This window comes from Rhineura floridana, chromosome 1, assembly GCF_030035675.1.
Source record: "Rhineura floridana isolate rRhiFlo1 chromosome 1, rRhiFlo1.hap2, whole genome shotgun sequence".
Lineage (NCBI taxonomy): Eukaryota > Metazoa > Chordata > Lepidosauria > Squamata > Rhineuridae > Rhineura > Rhineura floridana.
Genome location: NC_084480.1, coordinates 73,613,419 through 73,633,740, shown reverse-complemented (window position 1 = coordinate 73,633,740; position 20,322 = coordinate 73,613,419). Strand labels below are relative to the sequence as shown.

The following is a 20,322-nucleotide window of genomic DNA, read 5'->3' as shown; positions in this document are numbered from 1 at the left end:
CCAGAACAAATCATATACCTGCACAGACAGGAGAGCACTCTCTATGAGATGCCATTGGCTCCCACTTGGCCTGGAGATTCTTGTGGACACAAGGCACCAGGGCTGGTGCCAGGCATGACTGGGCCCTTGGGCACCAGCCTGCCCCGGGCGCATGGCTCCTGCCTGTTCCACCTACCTCTCTCTTGTGTTCTGCTACTGTGCGTGCTGCGCTCACAGGGCTCCCATCAGCCAAGATGGTGGCAGAGGCTTTTCTAAGCGGCTGATTCCCGTTGTCATCTTGGTTGATGGCATGCATGTGCGGTATGCACAGTAGGGATTTTAATTTAAGTTAACGTAATTTTAGAATCTGCTGTGATTGATTTTAGATTGTTTTATTTTTTCTTATGTTTTGGCTGTATTATACTATGTGATTTTATTGTATTTCTTGTGTTCACCGCCCAGAGAGCTATTGCTAGTCGGGCAGTATACAAATCTAATAAATAATAATAATAAATAAATAATAATCAACTAAGATGGCGGTAGGGGTATCTGCCGCTTAAAAAAGCCTCCGCTGCCATCTTGGTTGATGACAGCCCTGTGTGCAGTACATGCAGCAGCAGAACACAGGAGAGAGGTAGGTGGAGCGAGCGAATGGGTGGGCAGCCTGGAAGCGCCATCCTTGCGAAGCCCTACTCTCCCACCCCAATGAGGGGCCCCTCTGGGCCGCAGGGGCCCTCGGCCAGGGCCCCACCTGGCAGTATTTGGCCCCAGCCCTGCATGGCACAGTTACATGCATCTGTGCACCCCATGAATAGCCAAAACATGTAAAAAGAGCGAGCGAGAGAGCGAGACAGAAGGGGGAACATATAAACTTTACTTTGGAGTTCAGGGAGTAGTGAACTGTCCTTCTTTTTCAGTGTTTTGAACTTCCAAGCAAATAAGGAAGTGGGAACTAGTGATGAACTTTAGCATTGTAACCCCATGTCAAGTCCAGTCTTCCAAACAACAATTTCAGCAGCCCTGTGGCATTTATCTATTCCCTTAATATCCACACTATACATTTAAAGCACATAGCTTCCCCCAAAGAATTCTGGGAGCTGTAGTTTGTGAAGGGTGCTGGTGACTGTGAGGGGTAAACTATAGTTCCCAGAAATCTTTGGGAACAGGCACCTATTTAAAATGTATTGTGTGGATGGTGGTTTAACTCTGCAAAGGAGCAGCTCTACCTCCTATTTTTTACCTTCACCCTGGGGCTGGCTCCTCCTTTCCTACTTTCCAGAAAGGTTGCTGTGGAGGCTGCTAAGGCAAAACAACAACAAACTGTCTTGTACTACCATAAAGTCTAAGAAATTTATTATGACATACGGGAACTTTCTGGACCACAATCAGGCATGCAGCTGATGAACTGAACGGTTGTCCAGAAAAACTTAAACCATTCGCCAGTCTTTAAAGCGATTCTTTCTTATTATGCCCACTTCATCGCTTCATCTTTACGTAAGCCAATCATCGCGCCTTGTTCCGCCTTGGCCCAATGAGCAGAGTCCGTCTGTCATCCGATCTGCAGTGAGTAACCCCGGTATTTTGCATGGGTCGACACTAATGGCGGGTTGGTAGTTGGAATAAGAAAGGAGAGGAGGAAGAGGGGCGTGGTACTATTGGCTGCTGCGGGGATGCCGGCTGAGCTCTGATTGGCTAATGGTGTGAGTTGCTGAACCTGGTGAGCGTAGGGACGAAGAACAGAAACCAAGAAGGGCGAAACTCGTTCGTGACCACAGGAGGGACGTGCGCGGCAGCGAAGGCCAAACCAAATCGTTATCTGGAAAAGTCGCCCCTTGCAGCTCGAGATCCTGGTAAGCTTTGGACGGCTGGGGAGCGGGGCAGATGCGTCAAGGGATGCTCCTTTGGTCCGCTAGATGTTGCTGAACTACAACTGCCATTCTCCCCAGCCATTGCCCATACTTGCTGGGGCTGATGGGAGTTGTAGTTCAGCAACATCTGGCGGACCAGAGGCCCTCGCCCTACACCAATACATCATCACACTGACTTTCCAGTTATTCAGGAGTAAAAGGACATGTGGCCTTATCCAAGTACCTATTAAGAATGTATGTGGGCCCCAAGAAAGGCAGAAGCAGATAGTTTCACTTCCTGCTCTGGCTCTGAGTTGGACACCTGTCTTGGTAAGGATTCCTGCTTCAGTAGCAGCTGCTGTTGGTGTGGGGAATAGATGTGTGGGCCTTTTAGAGATCTGGGACAGACGCTTCTTTGTTATGGTTGGCCTAACACATTATTTATCTGTGTGAGAGATCAGTATGCAGGGGAACAAAGTTCATCAAGTTAGGGAGGGCCAGTTTGCACAGCCATATAAAGGTAAGTCATGAATGCTTCTAATGATAAATGACCTGATCTATTTTTAGGGGCTACACATGCATAGATGGTTCTAATAATAATAATAATAATAATAATAATTGTTATTTGCTTTTTTCAGAATGAAACTCAAAGCAACTTACAAAAAAATCTCAAAAACATATACAGAATAAAGATAATAGTACAAAAAGAAAACCTAGAACAATATACCAAGCAAAATTCAGAAACCAATACAATTAATAAACAAGACAATATACAGTACAATTCAAATACAGTACAGCATACAATTAGGTGTCATCTCACAAGCTTAAGTAGATAAAAATAATTAGATAAAGGGACATCCTCATGCATACTCTTACAATTACCATGGTACAGCAATACAAAAATAAAAACTTAAAAGGTACAATCTTAAAGTAGAAAGAAAAAAATCTTTAAAAACAACATACAAACTAGAAGAACCACTTACACTGCCCCCCCCCGGCAAACAGTCTACTATATCTCCTATCACATCTACAAAACGTCATTATTCTGAGTGGAGGCTTGTTTACTGCTGTGGCAATGCCTCAGCAGCAACACAGTATTGGCAGGCAGAGGTGTGGATGCCTCCCCTTCAGCGCAGGTGTAGGCTTCCAAAGGTACTTTGGGGTAAAAGGGGCAGGGCAGATCTCCTCCCAGGCTGGCAGAGCTTCCTCAGGGTAGGCCCTTTTTACCCCAAATGAATGTTTGCCAATACAAATGCCTTTTTGACCCTATTTGTCACCGGCCTCTCCCCTCTGATTCATGCCAGAGGCCATTGTGAGTGCAGGATCAGCATTTGGTTATGCAGCCTGCATGCCCAAGACTTCAGTAGAAAAACACAACAAAGTATCCACATGCTGTAAGCATGACACCTTCATGCTGTCTCTATTCAGTGCCCAAGTATGAGCCAACGCTTTAGTCCAAGACACACATACTAAGGATCTAATGGTATTAATGGAACTTACTTCTGTGTCATGATGTGCTAAGAGAGTGCTAACCATGTGCTGATTGTCCTAAGAGAGGTAGACATTACCAACTGGATGAGCCCTCAGAGCCGGGATGTGGAATCTGTGGTCCTCCAGGTGCTGTTGGACTACAACTCTCATCATTCCAGACCATTAGCTATACTGGTTTAAATGATTAAAAAAGTTGAATCAATTATAAAAATACCCTTCAGTTAATCAGATAGTAAATTTTTAAAAAGATATTAATACAGGCACTTATAAAACCTGCAAACGGCAAGTACTGTCTTAAAGGAGGCATCACCCCCTTTTCTCTTATGTAAAAGGAAAGCTTCTTGTAAAAAAAAGTCTGCTGTGAGGCATGCATGCATCATCTAACAACAAAGAAATCATGCTTCTTGCTTTCATATTGTTTCTATCATGTAGATCTATGCAAATTTAACTGATTCATCAATTCATTAATTGACTAAACTCATCCAATTAACTGACTAAGGCTGTAGTTCTATGCACAGTTTCTTGAGAACATAATCCATTCAACACAGTTGGTCTTACTATTGAGTAAACTTGCGTAGAGTTGCGCTGCAAAATGTTTTCAATCAGGTGACAGCCTTACAAATAAACATCCTACATAGAGAGCAATTTCTTTTTGAATTTGCAGTCTGTGTTTGTTCTGTTTTGCCCTTCGGTGAAGGTTTCATTTCCCTCCAGAGAACAGGCTGCAAAAACATATTTATAAATAGTTAATTTAAGTAATCTGCTTTATAACACCATGTGTCAGCAAAGTTAGGGCCCCTTCACCCGCAGTGGTTTCTTGCACAGGAATAAGTTCCATGTAGGAAAACTACACATGTGCAGTCACACATGATGAGCACACACCTGGCAAAACAGGCGGGTGCTAGTTGTGTGCAGTGGGGTTCATGTGATATACCGATGGTTGTACTACACCCAGAAGTGACACTTTCGTAGGAATCTTCATGCATGAAGCAGTTGCACTGTGTTTGCCATCCTGGACTTCTTCTGGGAGGAAGGGTGGGATATAAATTTAAAAAACAAAACAAATCAAAATAAAATACAATGGAAGGCACTTTAGTTTCCATTTAAAGAGGATGTTATGCTAATGGAAACCAATGTGGGCTAATTTTAGGTTTTGTTTTTGTCCAAGGACCCAGACCATCTGTGTAATAGGCTGTGAGCACTGAATCCTTAGTCTGGCAATCCTCTTTGTCCTCTTGCCTCCTCTTTGTCTTTTTGGGCCCAATCATGTCTGATGTTATAGGGGGCCTATGTTGGCATGAGCCACACAGCCTCTCTGGGCACCGTTTGCTTAGATTCTCTACTGTTACAGAGAGACACATCAACTTGGAACCTTGCAGTAGTTTAAGGATGTGCTCTAGAAATTTTTGTGAGTTCCAAGATCAACCACTGTGAACCTGAACCGCCTTATCTAGGTTAGTGTGCTACGGCCTTCCAAATGTCACTTTCTTTTTGTTTGATGGTTTGACTTAACGTTCAGAGCTTCTCTCCAGAGGGAGTCTGGTAACACTTGCAACATATATGTGTAATTCTTTAAATTTGCATATTTCAGTTGTGGGACTCAAAAAGGAAGTAGTTTCTGCTTTTGGCACTTATCCCAGATGGTCCTGAATCATATAGCTGTGCAACTTAAAAAGAAATATGTGGCTGATCTGCTTATTGTAGTGTTAATGCCAGCCAGGAAACTGTGAAAAAGAAAGTTTGTCTTTGTTATTCTTGTATCCTGTTTTTTTTGTAGAAGTCAAAAGAGAATGGTAGATCTTCCTGATGTAGCTTCTGTGGCTTCAAAGCTGAAAAATACACTCATCCAGTACTACAACATTGAAGATGGTGAATGGAGAATTACTAAGAAAACAGTAAGCATGCTCTTTTTTTTTGGTTAAAAATAGTATGGTGATTTATAGCATTTTAGGCAAGCATATTTGGCATGTTGATTAGAATAAAATAGAACAAAAAGAATAAGACACTCAATGGGGAGATTCCAGAGCCCTGTGTGGGTGTTCCCTTCAGATGATGAAAATCACGCAAAGGAGAGTGAGGGCACCTTCCCCTTTTCCTTCCAGTTCTCCATGATTTGGAGGTCAAACTTCTAAAGCAGGGAGTCTCCTCTACTCACGGAGAGTCCATATGTGATTTAAAACCCTGGCTTCTAAATTGCACGGAGTGTTTCCATGAGTACAGGAGGCTCCCTGCTCCAGGTCATGGCCCTCAAAACTCCTGGGAGGCTATAAACTTTGTAGCACTGATGTGCTGGAGGGGGTGGGGTTTGGCAACTTACCTCTGTTTTTCCTCATGAGTTTATTTAAACATGAGGAGATTGAATGTCTGAATAGGGCTTGAGACAGGAAGGGCCATGGGGTATGCATGCTTAGAGAAAAATGTGTTCTTGTTATCCAGTGGTGCTATCTTGTTATTGCATGAATTCTAGAGTTGACACAAGCATAATATTATTTTTCCTAGACTGCCATAATTTTCAACAAAGCTAAACTAAAATCTAGTTTGACATCACATCAGCTTTTTCTACTATCAAAATCACACCTATCTAGCCTATCTTGAATCCTAAACATTTAATTTGTGTTAATGGTGATGCCTACACAATGTAAATATTATCCTGGTAAAATTTGATGTTGTGATAGTGTTGCTTTTGATATGCTCCATCCCAAACACGGATATGATTTAACAAGTTTAGTTATTAGTTTTTCTTTTGTTGTCATTTAAAAGTTTTTTTTTAAAGAGGGTGGGATAATATGAGTGGCCTTAGTTAATGGGGCATGTATTCTCATTTATATTGATTTAACACTATATTTTGGTGTTTTGTGAATGAGGAGAAAGAAACAGAAGAATTTATATGGCAATGTATTGTGTGAATTTTTTTTAAGTACAGTTGAATTCATGTATGTGTGCTGAACAGGCTTGTAAAAGATGCACAGTATCTGAAAAGTTCCCTCTGAGATCTGTGTAGTCTGAAATGTATTTCTTGACACCATTATTTAATTTTTACTTTCAGAGGTATGACTTGATTGAGGCATTTTTAATATACAAGTGTTGTGATCCTTCATTTTCTCTTGCAGAGAGATACAACGGTTTGGCGGAAGCCATCAGAAGAATTCAATGGATACCTGTAAGTTAATCTGCAGAGGGAATAAACTTTTTCACAAGTGTAATTTCTGGTAGAAAGGGGTGTTGTTATTGTTTTGTGGAGGGAGAAAGTGCCCAAATTAGAGGAGAAGTGGACCACTTGTTAGTACACTGTGTCCTTGAGGCATTGTTGCTGTGTCACCATCCATTTCAGCACAGCTTTCAGCCTGCAAATGTAGCTGCTTAACATCTGCACTTGGTGCGTTCCTCCCCACGATTCCAGACATGAAAGCATAAAGTGTGTAGGAGAAGCAGGCACATGGATGCCGGTCCCCCCCTCCCTGCATGATCAGGGTTCCTGACTGTGATTAGACTTCTAAGTGTGGATAAGAACATAAGAAGAGCCTGCTGGATGAGGTCAATGGTCCATCTTGTCCAGCATCCTGTTCTCATAGTGGTCAACCAGTTGCTCATGGGAAACCCACAAGCAGGACCTGAGTGCAAAGAGCACTTTCCCATCCTGCAGTTTCCAGAAACAGGTAGAATCATAGAGCAGGAGAGTTGGAAGGGTCCAATAAGGCCACTGAGTCTAACCCGTGATCAGTGCAGGAATCCAGGTTAAAGCATACCCAACAGGTGGCTGTGCAGCTGCCTCTTGAATGCTTCCAGTGTTGGAGAGCCCACCACCTTCCTAGGTAATTGGTTCCATTGTTGTAGAACTCTAACAGGAGGTTTTTCCTGATGGTCAGTCAATATCTGGCTTCCTGTAACTGGAGCCCATTATTCCATGTCTTGCACTCTGGGATGATTGAGAAGAGATTTGGCCCTCCTCTGTGTGACAACCTTTCAAGTACTTGAACAGTGCTGTCATATCGCCCCTCCTCTTCTCAAAGCTAAACATGCCCAGTTCTTGCAGTGTCTCCTCACAGGGCTTTTTTTCAGTCCCCTGATCATCCTTGTTGCTCCACAGAACTAGATGCAGTACTCAAGTACTAACCAGTGCCGAATAGAGGGAAACTAGTACTTCACATGATCTGGAAACCATACTTCCATTAATGCAGCCTAAAATAGCATTTGCCTTTTTTGCAGCCACATCGCACTGTTGGCTCATATTCAACTTGTAATCAGCAACAACTCCAAGATCCTTCTCCCACGTAGTAGTGCTGAGCCAAGTATCCTCCACCTTATAACCGTGTGCTTGGTTTCTTTTTCCTAGGTGCAGAACTTTGCATTTATCTCTGTGAAATTTCATTCTGTTGTTTTCAACCCCATCCTATCAAGATCACTTTGAATTTTGTTTCTGTCCTTGAGTATTAGCTATCCCTCCCAGTTTTGTGTCACCTGCAAATTTAATAAGCACTCCCTGCACCTCCTCATCCAAATCATTAATAAAAATGTTGAAGAGCACTGGGCCCAGGACTGAACCTTGTGGTACCCTGCTTGTTACCTCTCCCCAGTTTGGGAAGGAACCATTGATAAGCACTCTTGAGTATTATTCTGCAGCCAACTGTAGATCCACCTGATAGTTGTTCCATCCAGCCCACATTTAGCTAGCTTACTAATCAGAATATCATGGGGCACTTTGTCAAAAGCTTTGCTGGTCAAGATGTGTTATGTCCCCACAGTCTATCACAGAGGTTACCTGATCAAAAAATGAGATAAGGTTCGTCTGGCAAAATTGTTCTTGACAAATCCATGTTGGCTTCTAGTAATCATTGTATTGTTTTCAAGGTGCTTACAGACTGACCGCTTTATAATCTGTTCCAGAATTTTCCCAGGGATTGAGGTCATGCTAACTGGTCTATAGTTCCAAGGTTCCTCCTTTTTGCCCTTTTTGAAGATAAGAACAACATTAGCCGTCCTCCAGTCATCCAGCACTTCACCCATCCTCCATGATTTCACAAAGATAATAGACGGTGGTTCTGAGTATTCTTCAGCTAGTTCCTGGTTACATGTTCCGTGACCATTTGTCTATCAATCTCAAGCTGCAATCCTGCCCCTTCAACTTGAAGTTTGCCAGAAGGGTCATAGACTCTCTGTTGGGAGAAGACTGAGCCAAAGTAGGAACTGAACACCTTTATCATTTTGCCATCCTCACTGAGTAGCTGTACCACCATTTCTTTTCTCTGTCTTTTAGTATGTATGTACCTGAAGAAAGTTTTTTTCTTTCTTTTAGCGTCCCTCACTAGTTTCAGCTCATTCTCAGCTTTCGCCTTCCTGATGCCATCTCTGCAATTCTGTGCTACCCATCTGACTCTTCCTTTGTGGCCTGGCCTTCCTTCCCCTATTTGGAAGCATATTGTCTCCACCTATGGAGGCACAGCATAGCCATCATGGCTAGTAGCCACTGATAGCCTTTTCCTCTATGAATTTGTATAATCCTCTTTTAAATCCGTCCAGGTTGGTGTCCATCACTGTCTCCTGTGGAAGCAAATTCCATAGTTTAACTATGTGCTGTGTGAAGAGGTACTTTATTTTGTCTGTCCTGAATCTTCCAACATTCAGCTTCGTTAGATGTCCAGGAGTCCTAATCCCATGAGACAGGGAGAAAAACTTTTCTGTGTCCACTTTTTCCATGCCATGCATAATTTTACATACTTCTGTAATGTCACCTCTGATTTGCCTTTTCTCTAAATTAAAAAGCCCCCAGTGCTGCAACCTTTCCTCATAGGAGAGTTGCTCCATCTCCTTGAGTGGGAATAGAAGCTCTCTTCTGTGCTGGGTGGTTGGATGTGGAGAGCACGTTGAGATGTTGGGGTCAGGGCTGGCAGACGCCCACTCATGCCACACACGTTATGCCCACACACATCCTTCTGAATGCATGAAAAGGGCTCATGGCCACTATCACTGGATGCTATTGGTCATCAGCTGGGTATGATTCAGACTAACATTTCTCCCCAAGATTCTGGACACCTTGACCACCATTGTTGAGTGCTGCTGTCATCAAGTGGCCATGATTCAGACTACCTTTTTCTACACTAGGACTGAGAATATATACAAGCCATTTGAGTTTCTTTATAGATAACTTGTTCACCAAATTACGCAGTGGAGTATCACAATTTTTCAGCACTGAAAACTTGAGGCCCCTACTGTTCCCTTGTACAGCCCCCATTCACTATAATAGGGCTTGGACAGGAAAACTTTGTAGATTATATTCTGGGTGTATAAATCTAAGGGCCTTTCCATCTAATCCTGAATCTTGCCCAAGAAATGAACAGTTATCAGTTGGGGATCCAAATGTCTGTCTACCATCTACTACATCTGTTCATGGGAAAATGACACTTTCTTGCTGCTCAAACAACAACATTTTGTCTTTGGGAGAATGCAGCACACCCCACCACTGCTGCTAGCCTCTCTTATTGCAGCTGGGAGTGCTCTGTGGAATTTCAGGCGTGTATAACACAACTGGTGACAAGCAGGGGCCCTGCCATTGCAATTTATTCATTATAAAAATGGTTATTTTATTTGTATACAGTTCATGTCATTCTTTGAGGCTGAGTAGGTCTTGTTTGGGGGGGTATCGTAAGAAAACCTTTGGCAGACAGGAGCAGAGCTCCTCCTTCCTCTGTCTTGGACCAAATGAAAACAATCCAACAGGGTACCCTTCCGCACCTGCCCTCAAAATTAACAGAGAGTAACCTTTCACTTGGATAGAAGAGGGTTGGGTAATCTCGGGAATAATGAATGAAATATAATACAGAAGAAAACACTTCCAAGAGTTCTAGATACTGAAGGAAAATAAAAGGGAAGTTGGCAGGTACGTTACCCATATATGAGCTATTTCCAACTGGTGGAATATTCTTAAGGGTTTGACATTTTCTGAACATCATTGTATTAAATCTGATTCTGTAGCTACAAAACACAAGGAATTGTGGAGGATGTCACCAACAGGATAGTAGATCACATTCGTCCTGGACCCCATCGACTCCATTGGGACAGTTTAATGACCTCAATGGACATTGTGGATGAGTTTGAAAAGGTAATGCTTTGCCCATGCATTGCATGTGCACAACCAGACATTCTATTCATAAATTTCTCATTTGGCACAGCAGTTGCAAGACAACATTTTACAGCCAATAAGAAATGAGCCTCTGTGCATGTATATATGCTTCATTCATTATGCTTTGAGTGACAGTCTCACCTTTCTGTACTAAAGAATCCACAGTACAAATGTTTGTTCCACTGGTAACAGTTCTGATATCAAAACCGAGGTTAAAAAAAAAAGTCATAACTTTGGCATTTTTCAAGAATCTTCCAGTTGTGAGGAGCTGAAATACTAGGGCATGATCCTGTCAAATCCAAGCTGTTTTAAGCATTAATTTTGATAGGACTTCCAATGGAACTGACACCATCCAAAAGCAGTGTTAAGCCCCATTGACTTCAGTGGGAAAGTTAATCTTATTGTGGTCGATGGAACTTAAAAGTGTTTACCTCTGGTTGCATCATGCCCTCAAATTTTTCAATTTCAAGCATGCATTCTTTTGAGCTTTAGATTTTTCTAGTTTGCTAAACTGAGCCTTTTAGAAAAAGTTACTAAAAATCCTGCAATCTGTTTATTTTGATGGCGTGAACTGCCTGTCACCTGTAAGCAGGGATTGATGAGTAATAAGCATAAAATGATTTCCTTCGCCTCTTTTGTTGGACAAGGAGCGATCCTCAGCAGGATTGTCCTGGTTTCAGCACAGCATCTTAATGAATCCTGGAACCCAAACAAAGGACAAACAAAAAGCCTACAGATTCTACATCAGTTCTGGCTACTTACACTTTGCCAGGCAACTGTCATTCTGACATATGTGACTTTGAGCCAGTTTTGTACTATCATTGTAAATCTTTTTATCACATGCTGCATTTAACTCCCTATCAAGAATCTTTCACTAACTCTCTTTAAAAGGTTTATTATTTAACATAAGGCGGATGATTCATCTTGGCATGTTGGAGTACTCATGAGCACTTGCGGGATAACCTATTTTTCTTCTTCTTCAATTAAGAGATAATGTATTCATTCTTGGAGCAGGGAGAATTGAATCTATATAAGGCCATTGAGTGCAACTCCCTGCTCAATGTAGGAATCCAAATTAAAACATATGTCATTGCACACGTCATTGATGCAATAGTAGTGCATTAGTGGTGGGTTTATGCTGGACTATCCACACATCATTCTGCTTTTCATTTATTCTGTAATGCCTCCCGTGTTACATTTTTGCCATAGTATTTTCAAAACGTAGTACACACCATGCCTTTCTTTAAAAAATACAGTCTTCACAACTCCTTGCTTTATACAGATGAATATTCCCTAACTTGGTATTTTGTGATTGCTCTGCAGAACTGTTGTATTATGCGTTACACCATTGCTGGTCAATTGTGGAACATCATTGCTCCAAGAGAGTTTGTTGATTTCTCCTGCACAACAGACTATGAAGAAGGCCTTCTGTCATGTGGTAATTCTCGTTAAACATCTTTTATCTTCTATGCCTACTCTTGCATGTGTTGTGTAAATTTGTATAAATGTTAGCAGAGAACATCAGCGGTCTGAAATGTGTGTGTGCCAGTGTGTGTGTTTACCTAAGAAATCAGGTTTTTACCCTGCATTGAGATCACTGAGACTTAAGACTTAGTAAAAGAAGAAAAGCTATTTTATTTATAGAAATACAGAGTAGATAGAAAGGCATACCTAGTTCTAACTAACTAACTAAGTTGGAGGTGCAACGCCCAGGCTTGGGAGTTGCCCTCATGGCTCAGAAGAGAGAGAGCAGAGGCAAAGGTGTCTCCTCTCTCCCCGGACAGTCAGAGAAGAGAAGAGAAGAGAAGAGAAGAGAAGAGAAGAGAAGAGAAGAGAAGAGAGGAAAGGGCGGAAGGAGGAGGGGCAGATAAGCTCCCTAAGACATATCAGTCTAACGACAGAAGGAAGTCAGTCAGAGCATCACAGGTATAGGCAATCAAGCCTATCCATCCGGAGGACTCCAACTCCATCTGCCCTCTGAAACACAAACAAAAGAACAAAACAGGAGTTGCTCTTGTCCCACTTCCAACAGCATGTAAGCCTGTTGAAATCAAATCAAAGGTTTGGGCTGCTGTTTGCCACAAATGGTTGGACTACCATTCATTTCTTCAAAGCTAAAAACTAGCTCTGTGAAGAAGGATAGCCTGGCTGTCATGTGGCAATTGAGTGCTGTATCAAAGTCACTTAATGCAAAGGAGACATGCGTGCATATCATGGCTATCTTACGTTTTCTGGGTAATGTGTGGCAAGTGAACTACACTTGGCCTCAGACTAGGATTCCCAGACTGGACCTGGCTCCTGTGCCTTTCCCAATTGCCTGAAATACAGAATTTGGGCAGGTTCTGTTTCCTCACTATAAAAGTAGTTCTTCCCTCTATGTAATTATTTAGAGGGGCAGAGAACACAGACACATATTTTGCTTGGGAGATTGTCTCGGGTCAGACTGGATTTAGAACATGGTAAATATTGCATATTGACTTTAAAAAAACATGTTTGGGTAACTTCCTCCTCCCCATATCCTGCCTTTGTATGCTGCATGGGTACCCTCTGTTACACAGGACCAGTTTTTGTCCAAGCCTGAGCCTCCTCTAGTCTGTATTGGGGCTGGGCATGTTCGCCATAGGATTATCGGGTAGTACCCTGGATATAAATCCTTCCATTTTAAGTTAAGCTCAATGGTGAGGCAACAATGTATGTATCTTCTACATTTTTCTCTCTCTGCAAATCTATGGTGTTTGGAGGGCTACTTCACTCATTACAATTTCCTTGCATGACAATAATTTCTATGTTGGAAAATATAAATTCACAATGATACTGGAGGGTGCATGTGTGGTTCATGCTGCACTTCCTGTGGAATGCTTGAAATGACTCTGAGATAATGCATCAGCTATCTATGATCAAGTTAGTCCTCTTCAAGAGAGGCATTTTTTCTCTTTGGCCTGAAGAACTGTGGAAGCTAGTGATGAATGCTGATTGCACAAGACTTCCTCACTTTATTTATCTGAGTACAGCTTCCCCAGGTGAGGCAGTGACTGCTGAAACTCCAAATCTCCAGAGTCCAGAATTTTGGATTGTTTGAAGGATGCCTTCCCCACAGGCTCCTTTGGATCCTGGCCATAATAGAATCGTAAAGATGCCCCATGAATAAAAATGGGTGTATTCCTTTTTAATGAGAGTTTCACCCTGCTGCTGTGTTTTGTTTTAAAACAGGTATTAGCCTGGACTATGGGGAAGTAAGAGCGAATTGCGTCCAAGGATTTAACCACCCTTGTGGCTGGTTCTGTTTCCCACTCAAGGACAACCCTAGACACAGCCTGTTGATTGGTTTTATCCAGACAGATCTGCGTGGGATGCTCCCCCAGTCTGCAGTGGACACAGCTACAGCTAGTACACTAGTTACTTTTTATTCTGATCTCAGAAAAGCTCTGAAAGTGTAGTCGGTGCTGACCTCAAACTCTGTGTGTCTCTTGTAATCTTCTGCACCTTGTAGTAGATTCTCCAAACATAGGATAGATTGGAAGCTTCCTGCATGAAGGTCTGTAGTATTATCCTTAGAGGTGCCAGTAATCCCATTTGCACATACCAACCGAAAGCACATTTACACTGACGTTATAACCAATGAGTTCGCTTCTTGGAAAGGATTTTTTTTGGGGGGGAGGGGTTATAGCCCTGAAAGTCCATATGATTTTTCCAGATAATGCATGGAAAATGCATGAGCCCTAATTTTAAGACATGATTTGTATTCATTACTTTGTTGTCTGAATATACACAACCCTTTAAAGCTGTTGGAAACATTGATTTCATCTCATTCATTTCAGGCAGACTATATTAAGAGCATAAGAAGAGCCCTTCTAGAGTAGACCAAAGGCCCATCATCCTGTTGCCCGTGGTGGACAACCAAGTACCTTGACTTAAATGCACAGATTCAGAGCTAACTGGACTATGAATCAGTTCTCATTGCCTCTGAATGGGCATCTTTTGCACATCCCTTGGCTCTTGGTAATATTATATGCAGGTATACATCTGGATGCACATTTGCTTATCAGGTGCATTATGTGAGGCATCCATAGTGTGGATAGACATTGCAATCCACATTGCAATGAGAAAGGGAACGTGCGTTGCCAACCACTGCCTTCGGTTGCGCATGTGTTAGGTTGTGACAATATCTGGATCTTTATATAAGTATTTGACTGTCATAGGAGTAGACAACACAAATGAAGCCTGATAGTTTAAAAAGCTGACTGACCTCAATGGCTTTTGAAGACAAAGGTAATCTTGTTACATCTAGAATGCTGTATATGAAATTTAATTTTAATCCTTCCCCCCCCCAAAAGTAAACAAAAATACATTAGGATACAGAGCTTGAGATTTGTGCATGGTTTGTTTAATTGGACCACTGAACTCTGAAAATGTCTTCATTTAGCAATCTTTGTTGAGAGTTAAAGCTAAATTTATTATAGGATTATGAAATGCATATGACGTGAATGAGCTAAACACTGCAGGAAAAAATGCTGATGTTTGCAAATGGAGTTTCAAAAACATCCCACATATATGCTGTGTGCACTATGCAAGGGTTTGATTGCTGTTTCACTTTAATCTCAAAGCAGGGGTGGGTATAGTGATGAATTTGAATATTTTTGAATTGTACGCACCAAAATTTCCACAGTGGCTCCAAAAATGCTGCCAATGTCATCCAAATCACTGTGGTGCCATCTGTAGCACCCATATAAAGATGCTGGTTCTCACAAATGGCAGCTGTAGAACTGGAAAGGAGAATTATGTGAGCAGTGCTTAATGGCACACGTGTTGCTCCATCCAGATAGGACTAATTGTGCAGGAACCTGCTTTTGTATGTGTTCTGCTCTCTCCTGCCTCTGTTACTTCCAGGAACAAATAGCCGTCATGATTAGAAGCCTCATCTTCCATGAATGTGTCTCAAGAAGTCTAAACTAATGGCTATGGCTTCTTGATTAGTAAGGCTGCCGATGTGTGATAATTCAGCCGGTGCTTTCTGTTATGAGGTGTCTGGTTATGTATTCCCGTTCCGTGCCCGGTACCTGCCGGGCAAAGGGGCGTGTTTGCGGCTGCTGCCGAAGCCAGGCCGCCATCAAGGGTGTGTCCGTGCGCACGTGGCGCGCCAGCGCGCCGTCGTGACGCACAGTAAGGAGGCGGGGCAGCTGAAGGCCATTTAAGGCCACTCCACCAGCCTCCCGCCCTCCTTTGAATTTTGGCGGCGGAGGCCTTGTGGCGGCGGCTGCTGCGCGCCGCGGGGAGCCTTCCGGCCGCGGCGGGCCCTTTGGCCTCCCGCCCTCCTTTGAATTTTGGCGGCGGAGGCCTTGTGGCGGCGGCTGCTGCGCGCCGCGGGGAGCCTTCCGGCCGCGGCGGGCCCTTTGGTGCGCTGGCCTAGCGCGGGCAGCGGCGGCAGCGGGACGCGAGGGGCCTTCGGGCCGCGGCGAGGCTCGGGAGGCCTTCCGGCCACGGCGAGGCCTTTGATGGGCCGGCCTCGCGGCTGCGACGAGGCACATGGGGACTTCCAGCGGCGGCGAGGCACGGGAGGACTTTCAGCCGCAGTGAGGCCTCTGATGGGCCGGCCTTGCGGCTGCGACGAGACGCGTGAGGACTTTCAGCCGCAGCGGGGCACGGGTGGCTTTCCAGTTACAGTTTCAGTTTCAGTTACCCCTGAGGAAGAATCTTTAATTCAGAACATGTCAGGCCTAAACAAACTGCACTGCTATGGGGCCACCTTTGATGCTCTTCTGCTCTCTCCTGTTTCTTTCCTTCAAACTATCACCTTCTGATTCCATCATTTATCATAGAAATAATGTTTGGGATTAAGGGAAACACAACAACCTACTTCTAGTTAAATAGTACCCTAGACTTTCTATCATAAACCTGGAATATGTGGAGTAGGGGGAGAGACAATGTTTAAAATTTAATTCTATGCTGATAGTAAAAGAGAGATTGAAAGGCCAAATATGTCTTGCAACCCAGGGCATGTGTGTCTGTGTTTTAAGTATGCAGAGAGAAATGTTTACTTTAGCTGAAGGTGAATCACAGTCAGCATTTTTATGGATTAAATATAATTTGAAAAGAACAGTAGGGGAAAAGGTTATTTTAAGGATTTTCTATTTAAACTAAACAAAATATTTATGCAGGCAGGCTTCTGTGCAGAACATAGAGGCAAGTATTCAGGGAGAGCTCCTGTCTGTTTCTCTAAGCATAGTAATGCAGCAGGTAAAGGGATGATGCATAGACGAAGAGCTGTCTCTCTACTCTTCTATGTATTTAGGTCCAGTTCCACACTTTATGTGGCAATTGACATTGCCGCTTGCTCACTACATGTCTCTCACAATGCTGTAATGGGTGGCAAACCTCCAGTTAGGGCCAGGAGATACTTCTATTGGGGTCCCCTTCCCATTACAGAAAGCAAAATAGGAATAGACTCCTTTTCTTGATACTGAAGTGTATTTTTAGTTTAAACTAAATGTTACTTTTCAGTTACCAATTACCTAGAGAGGTAGTGGGCTATCTGACACTGGGGGCATTCCAGGGGCAGCTGGAGAGGGGATGCTTTTATTAAGGGATGTACTGAGAAGGCCATCCCACTTCCTCACTGTTTTGCAAACCAGGAAAGTTCAGAGAAGGGGTTAGTCAATTAGGGAGAACTTGAGATGAGAGGGCCCCCCCAAAAATTGCCTGCACTCCCACACCCTCCTGCTGCCTGTGGCCGCCACTTCTTTTGCAGAATAACCTAGAAAGATGCTCTGTCATAACGTAGCGGCCATTTGGATTGGAGCAATGCAATGTAATTACAAAGAGCAGAGGCTTTTTGATGAGGGTGGGGGGCAGCTGGAGACAGAAAGGAGGCTGCAGGAGCCAGTAGGGACCCCCAGTTAGTGCTGCAACCTCACCTCCAAAACTACTTCAACTCCAAATGCAAAGGGAACTCATCCCCCCCTTTTTTCACTGTCAAGCTTCTCCCCCCCCCAAATACGTTCTTCAAAACCCAGGTAAAAATATATGAACCTTTCCATCAGTTAAGTCCCATAAACCTCTGTCCTAAGACCCATTTAATCTGTGGTATTCTGAGTAAACACACATAGGATTCTGCTGTATGTGTGCAATCACATGCCCCCTTCCGGGGGAAGAAGTAACGATACACTCGGGGATTTTCTCATAAGTAAGTATGCATAGAATTGGTCCAATTCATATTTCTCTGAGTAAATTATTTAAACATAATGGAATTAATCACGTGCAGGCTGCACATTTGCTTGCATCTTCTCTTTAGCTAGTTTACAAACTGGTCTGTAGATAAGGTGCCCACCTTTTTTACAGGCCTCTAGTCCTGTGCTTTTAAGAGTCATTTGATCTGCAGACATTAGAAGATGACATTGCTTAACTCCATGCCATCTAATAACTGCTGAATACGAACCTGCTATTAAAGGCACAACAACAAGCCAGAAGGATATGTGGGGCCAGGGCCCCCCAAAGGAGTGGGAAGCAGCCCCCAGCAGAGGCTGCTTGAGAAAAGTGTCCCTTCCCAGCTACGCTCGAGGGCTATGGACCTTGCTTGCAGACTGCCCAGTTATGGGGAGACTCATTTTATGATGTGGTTTTTCTTTATTATGCGGTTTTCCGGATCCTATGGACGCACTGGTCCAGGGGACAATTGATGAAGACATACAGTTGGGCAGGGTTATTGGCCCCTTCCCATCATCCCCTACCTCTGCTCTCTCAGGGCCCCCCCCCGTATAGTGCCCAAAGTGGCAGTGGGCAAAGTCTACCTGATTCACCATCCGTCATACAAGTGGGGTCAGTCAGTGATGGCTTCATACCAGATAGTCTATGCACAGTGCACTACACTTCATTCAATATAGTGCGCACCTGTGGCAGAGATGCCTTATGGGCAAGTGTGGCAGCTAATCTGCCTGCGTTGCCAGCTGTTACACATGGTGGATTTTGAGCTGCTGAGTTTTGCTTTTTAGGTCAACTATGCAGCAGAGCATTACCTATGGGCTGCTGTATTCTTGCATGGAGCACTTCAGCCCCTTCTTGGAAGGGACAGCCAGGAGACGAGAGGCCCCAGAAGCGGTGGGGCACTATTTTCATGATGTCCAGTTCTCGGGTAGGGCAGACTTTGGGTGCATGTTAGCGCTTGATGGCACAGTTTATAGCGTAGCGATGAACTGGGGAGTTCTTTTGGCAGCTGGGGAAGTGGAGGATCCTGCCCCAGTGTTCACCTTCCAGGGTATTAAAATCGACTTTTGGACCCAGGGCTGTAGGCTGCCTGGGAAAAGCTTGAATTGTTGCAGATCAAGATCCTGAAGTTTTCAGGGGCTGGGAAAGTGTTTGCTTTCTGCCCTTCAGGTATTGGGGGCCTTCTGCGGTGGGGTTTATAGTGCCATAACAGGGATTTCACAGCCTTACCACAGGTTCAGGGTTTTGGCTGCCTTATGCGCCAACCTGCGGTGTGGCCCCCTCCGTTCCTGCAGTGCGTCAATGGTGTTTCAGTTAGAGGAAGGACCGACTCTGCTAGTCCCATACCGCATACTGGGAGATGGAGGAGGGGAGTCAGAGATGGTCAGGGCAGGAGGGGATTCCTGGGAGTTGGGGGATGGCAGGGGCTATGCAAAGCGTGGCCTATTCCTAGGAATCACGTCCTGGAATTCATCACAGATGGTAGGAGTAAAGCTTGTCTGCCAGTGTGTCGCAAGGTAGGCTTGCAGGGGGCCTTTAGGACCATTCACATGTCTTGGGATATGTCATGTGCTGGCCAGCTGGCCCATGCACACCCCCATACCCCTTATCCTCACCCTCCATGTTCACCTGACCCGCCAGGGATTGTTGATCAGGGAGGTGCCCTGTGACCATCATGCTTCAAAGCTCAGCGGTTACATGTAGCACCCCTCACACTTAATTTTGGAGCCTTCCGGATGGGGGGTGGGGGTGTTTGGGGCCAGGTCAGACTTCCCTTCGAGCCATCCTGGGGTCCAAGGTTTGTTTCCAGGCAGACCAGGGGTACAAGAGTCATTCCACATTATTTTACCCTCCCCTGGACTGGACACTTCCCCATGACGGCGACATAGTGTTTTTGGCCGGAAGCTATAGGCCTGGTTGCCTGATATTCAGGGGGAGCGATCTTCCCTCATAAAGTTTCGGTCTAGTGTCGCGATGCCTGGGAGCGGACCCATGGGGGTTTGAGGGCCATGCCCCTCCGGAATTGGGGTTGCCTACCTGGCAGTGGAATTGCCTACCTGGGACGGTCTATTTGGTTTTGTATATGCAGGTGCAGGCCGTTAGGAGGTGGAAGTAGGGGGCGCATGGAATACATTCACCGCAGGGGCGAGTCTGAAGGTCTGGGACCCAACTGTTCACGATTGTTTCTGTTTTTGGCAGGTTGCTGGACGGGGATGGAGCAGACGCGCAGTCTACTCTGCAGCCATGGCATGAGCTCATAGGCTGGCCTTGGGGCCGCAAACGCACATTGGTTCACAGCTGGGCCTCTGATGGTGGGCCATGGTTTGGTGACTGGGTCGACAGAGTATGCGCTGGAATGGTCTCCTACCCATGTCGTTCCAGCAGGTTCTGGGCAGAAGGTTACTGAAGGGCAAGACATGTGAGAACATGCAGTTGAGGCCACAATAGCCTCTGGTCGTCTGCTATGGTCAGACAGGAAGGGCAAGGCCCTCAGTGGCAGGCATGTGAGGACATGCAGCTGAGGCCTTGGTAGCCTCGGGTCGTCTGCTGTGGTCAGACATGGAGGGCAAGGCCCTCAGTGGCAGGCATGTGAGGACATGCAGTTGAGGCCACGGTAGCCTTGGGTCGTCTGCTGTGGTCAGACATGGAGGGCAAGGCCCTCAGTGGCAGGCATGTGAGGACATGCAGTCG

General features: G+C 44.5%; 1 protein-coding gene across 1 annotated transcript; it reads left to right on the top strand.

Annotated features, from left to right (window-relative positions):
* Positions 1-1,614: 1,614 nt before the first annotated feature.
* Positions 1,615-14,852, top strand: STARD4 (StAR related lipid transfer domain containing 4). The gene is made up of 6 exons (XM_061623881.1): positions 1,615-1,829; positions 5,095-5,212; positions 6,428-6,477; positions 10,287-10,413; positions 11,758-11,872; positions 13,645-14,852. The coding sequence occupies exons 2-6, from the start codon at positions 5,108-5,110 to the stop codon at positions 13,869-13,871; spliced, it is 624 nt and encodes a 207-aa protein (XP_061479865.1). The 5' UTR covers positions 1,615-1,829; positions 5,095-5,107; the 3' UTR covers positions 13,872-14,852.
* The last annotated feature ends 5,470 nt before the right edge of the window (positions 14,853-20,322 follow it).

Excerpts from the sequence above, each read along its gene's own strand:
- STARD4 (XM_061623881.1), top strand. The coding sequence starts at position 5,108 with ATGGTAGATCTTCCTGATGTAGCTTCTGTGGCTTCAAAGCTGAAAAAT. Across the intron at positions 6,478-10,286 it reads GAAGAATTCAATGGATACCT|CTACAAAACACAAGGAATTG; the intron begins GTAAGTTAATCT and ends CTGATTCTGTAG. Across the intron at positions 10,414-11,757 it reads TTGTGGATGAGTTTGAAAAG|AACTGTTGTATTATGCGTTA; the intron begins GTAATGCTTTGC and ends ATTGCTCTGCAG.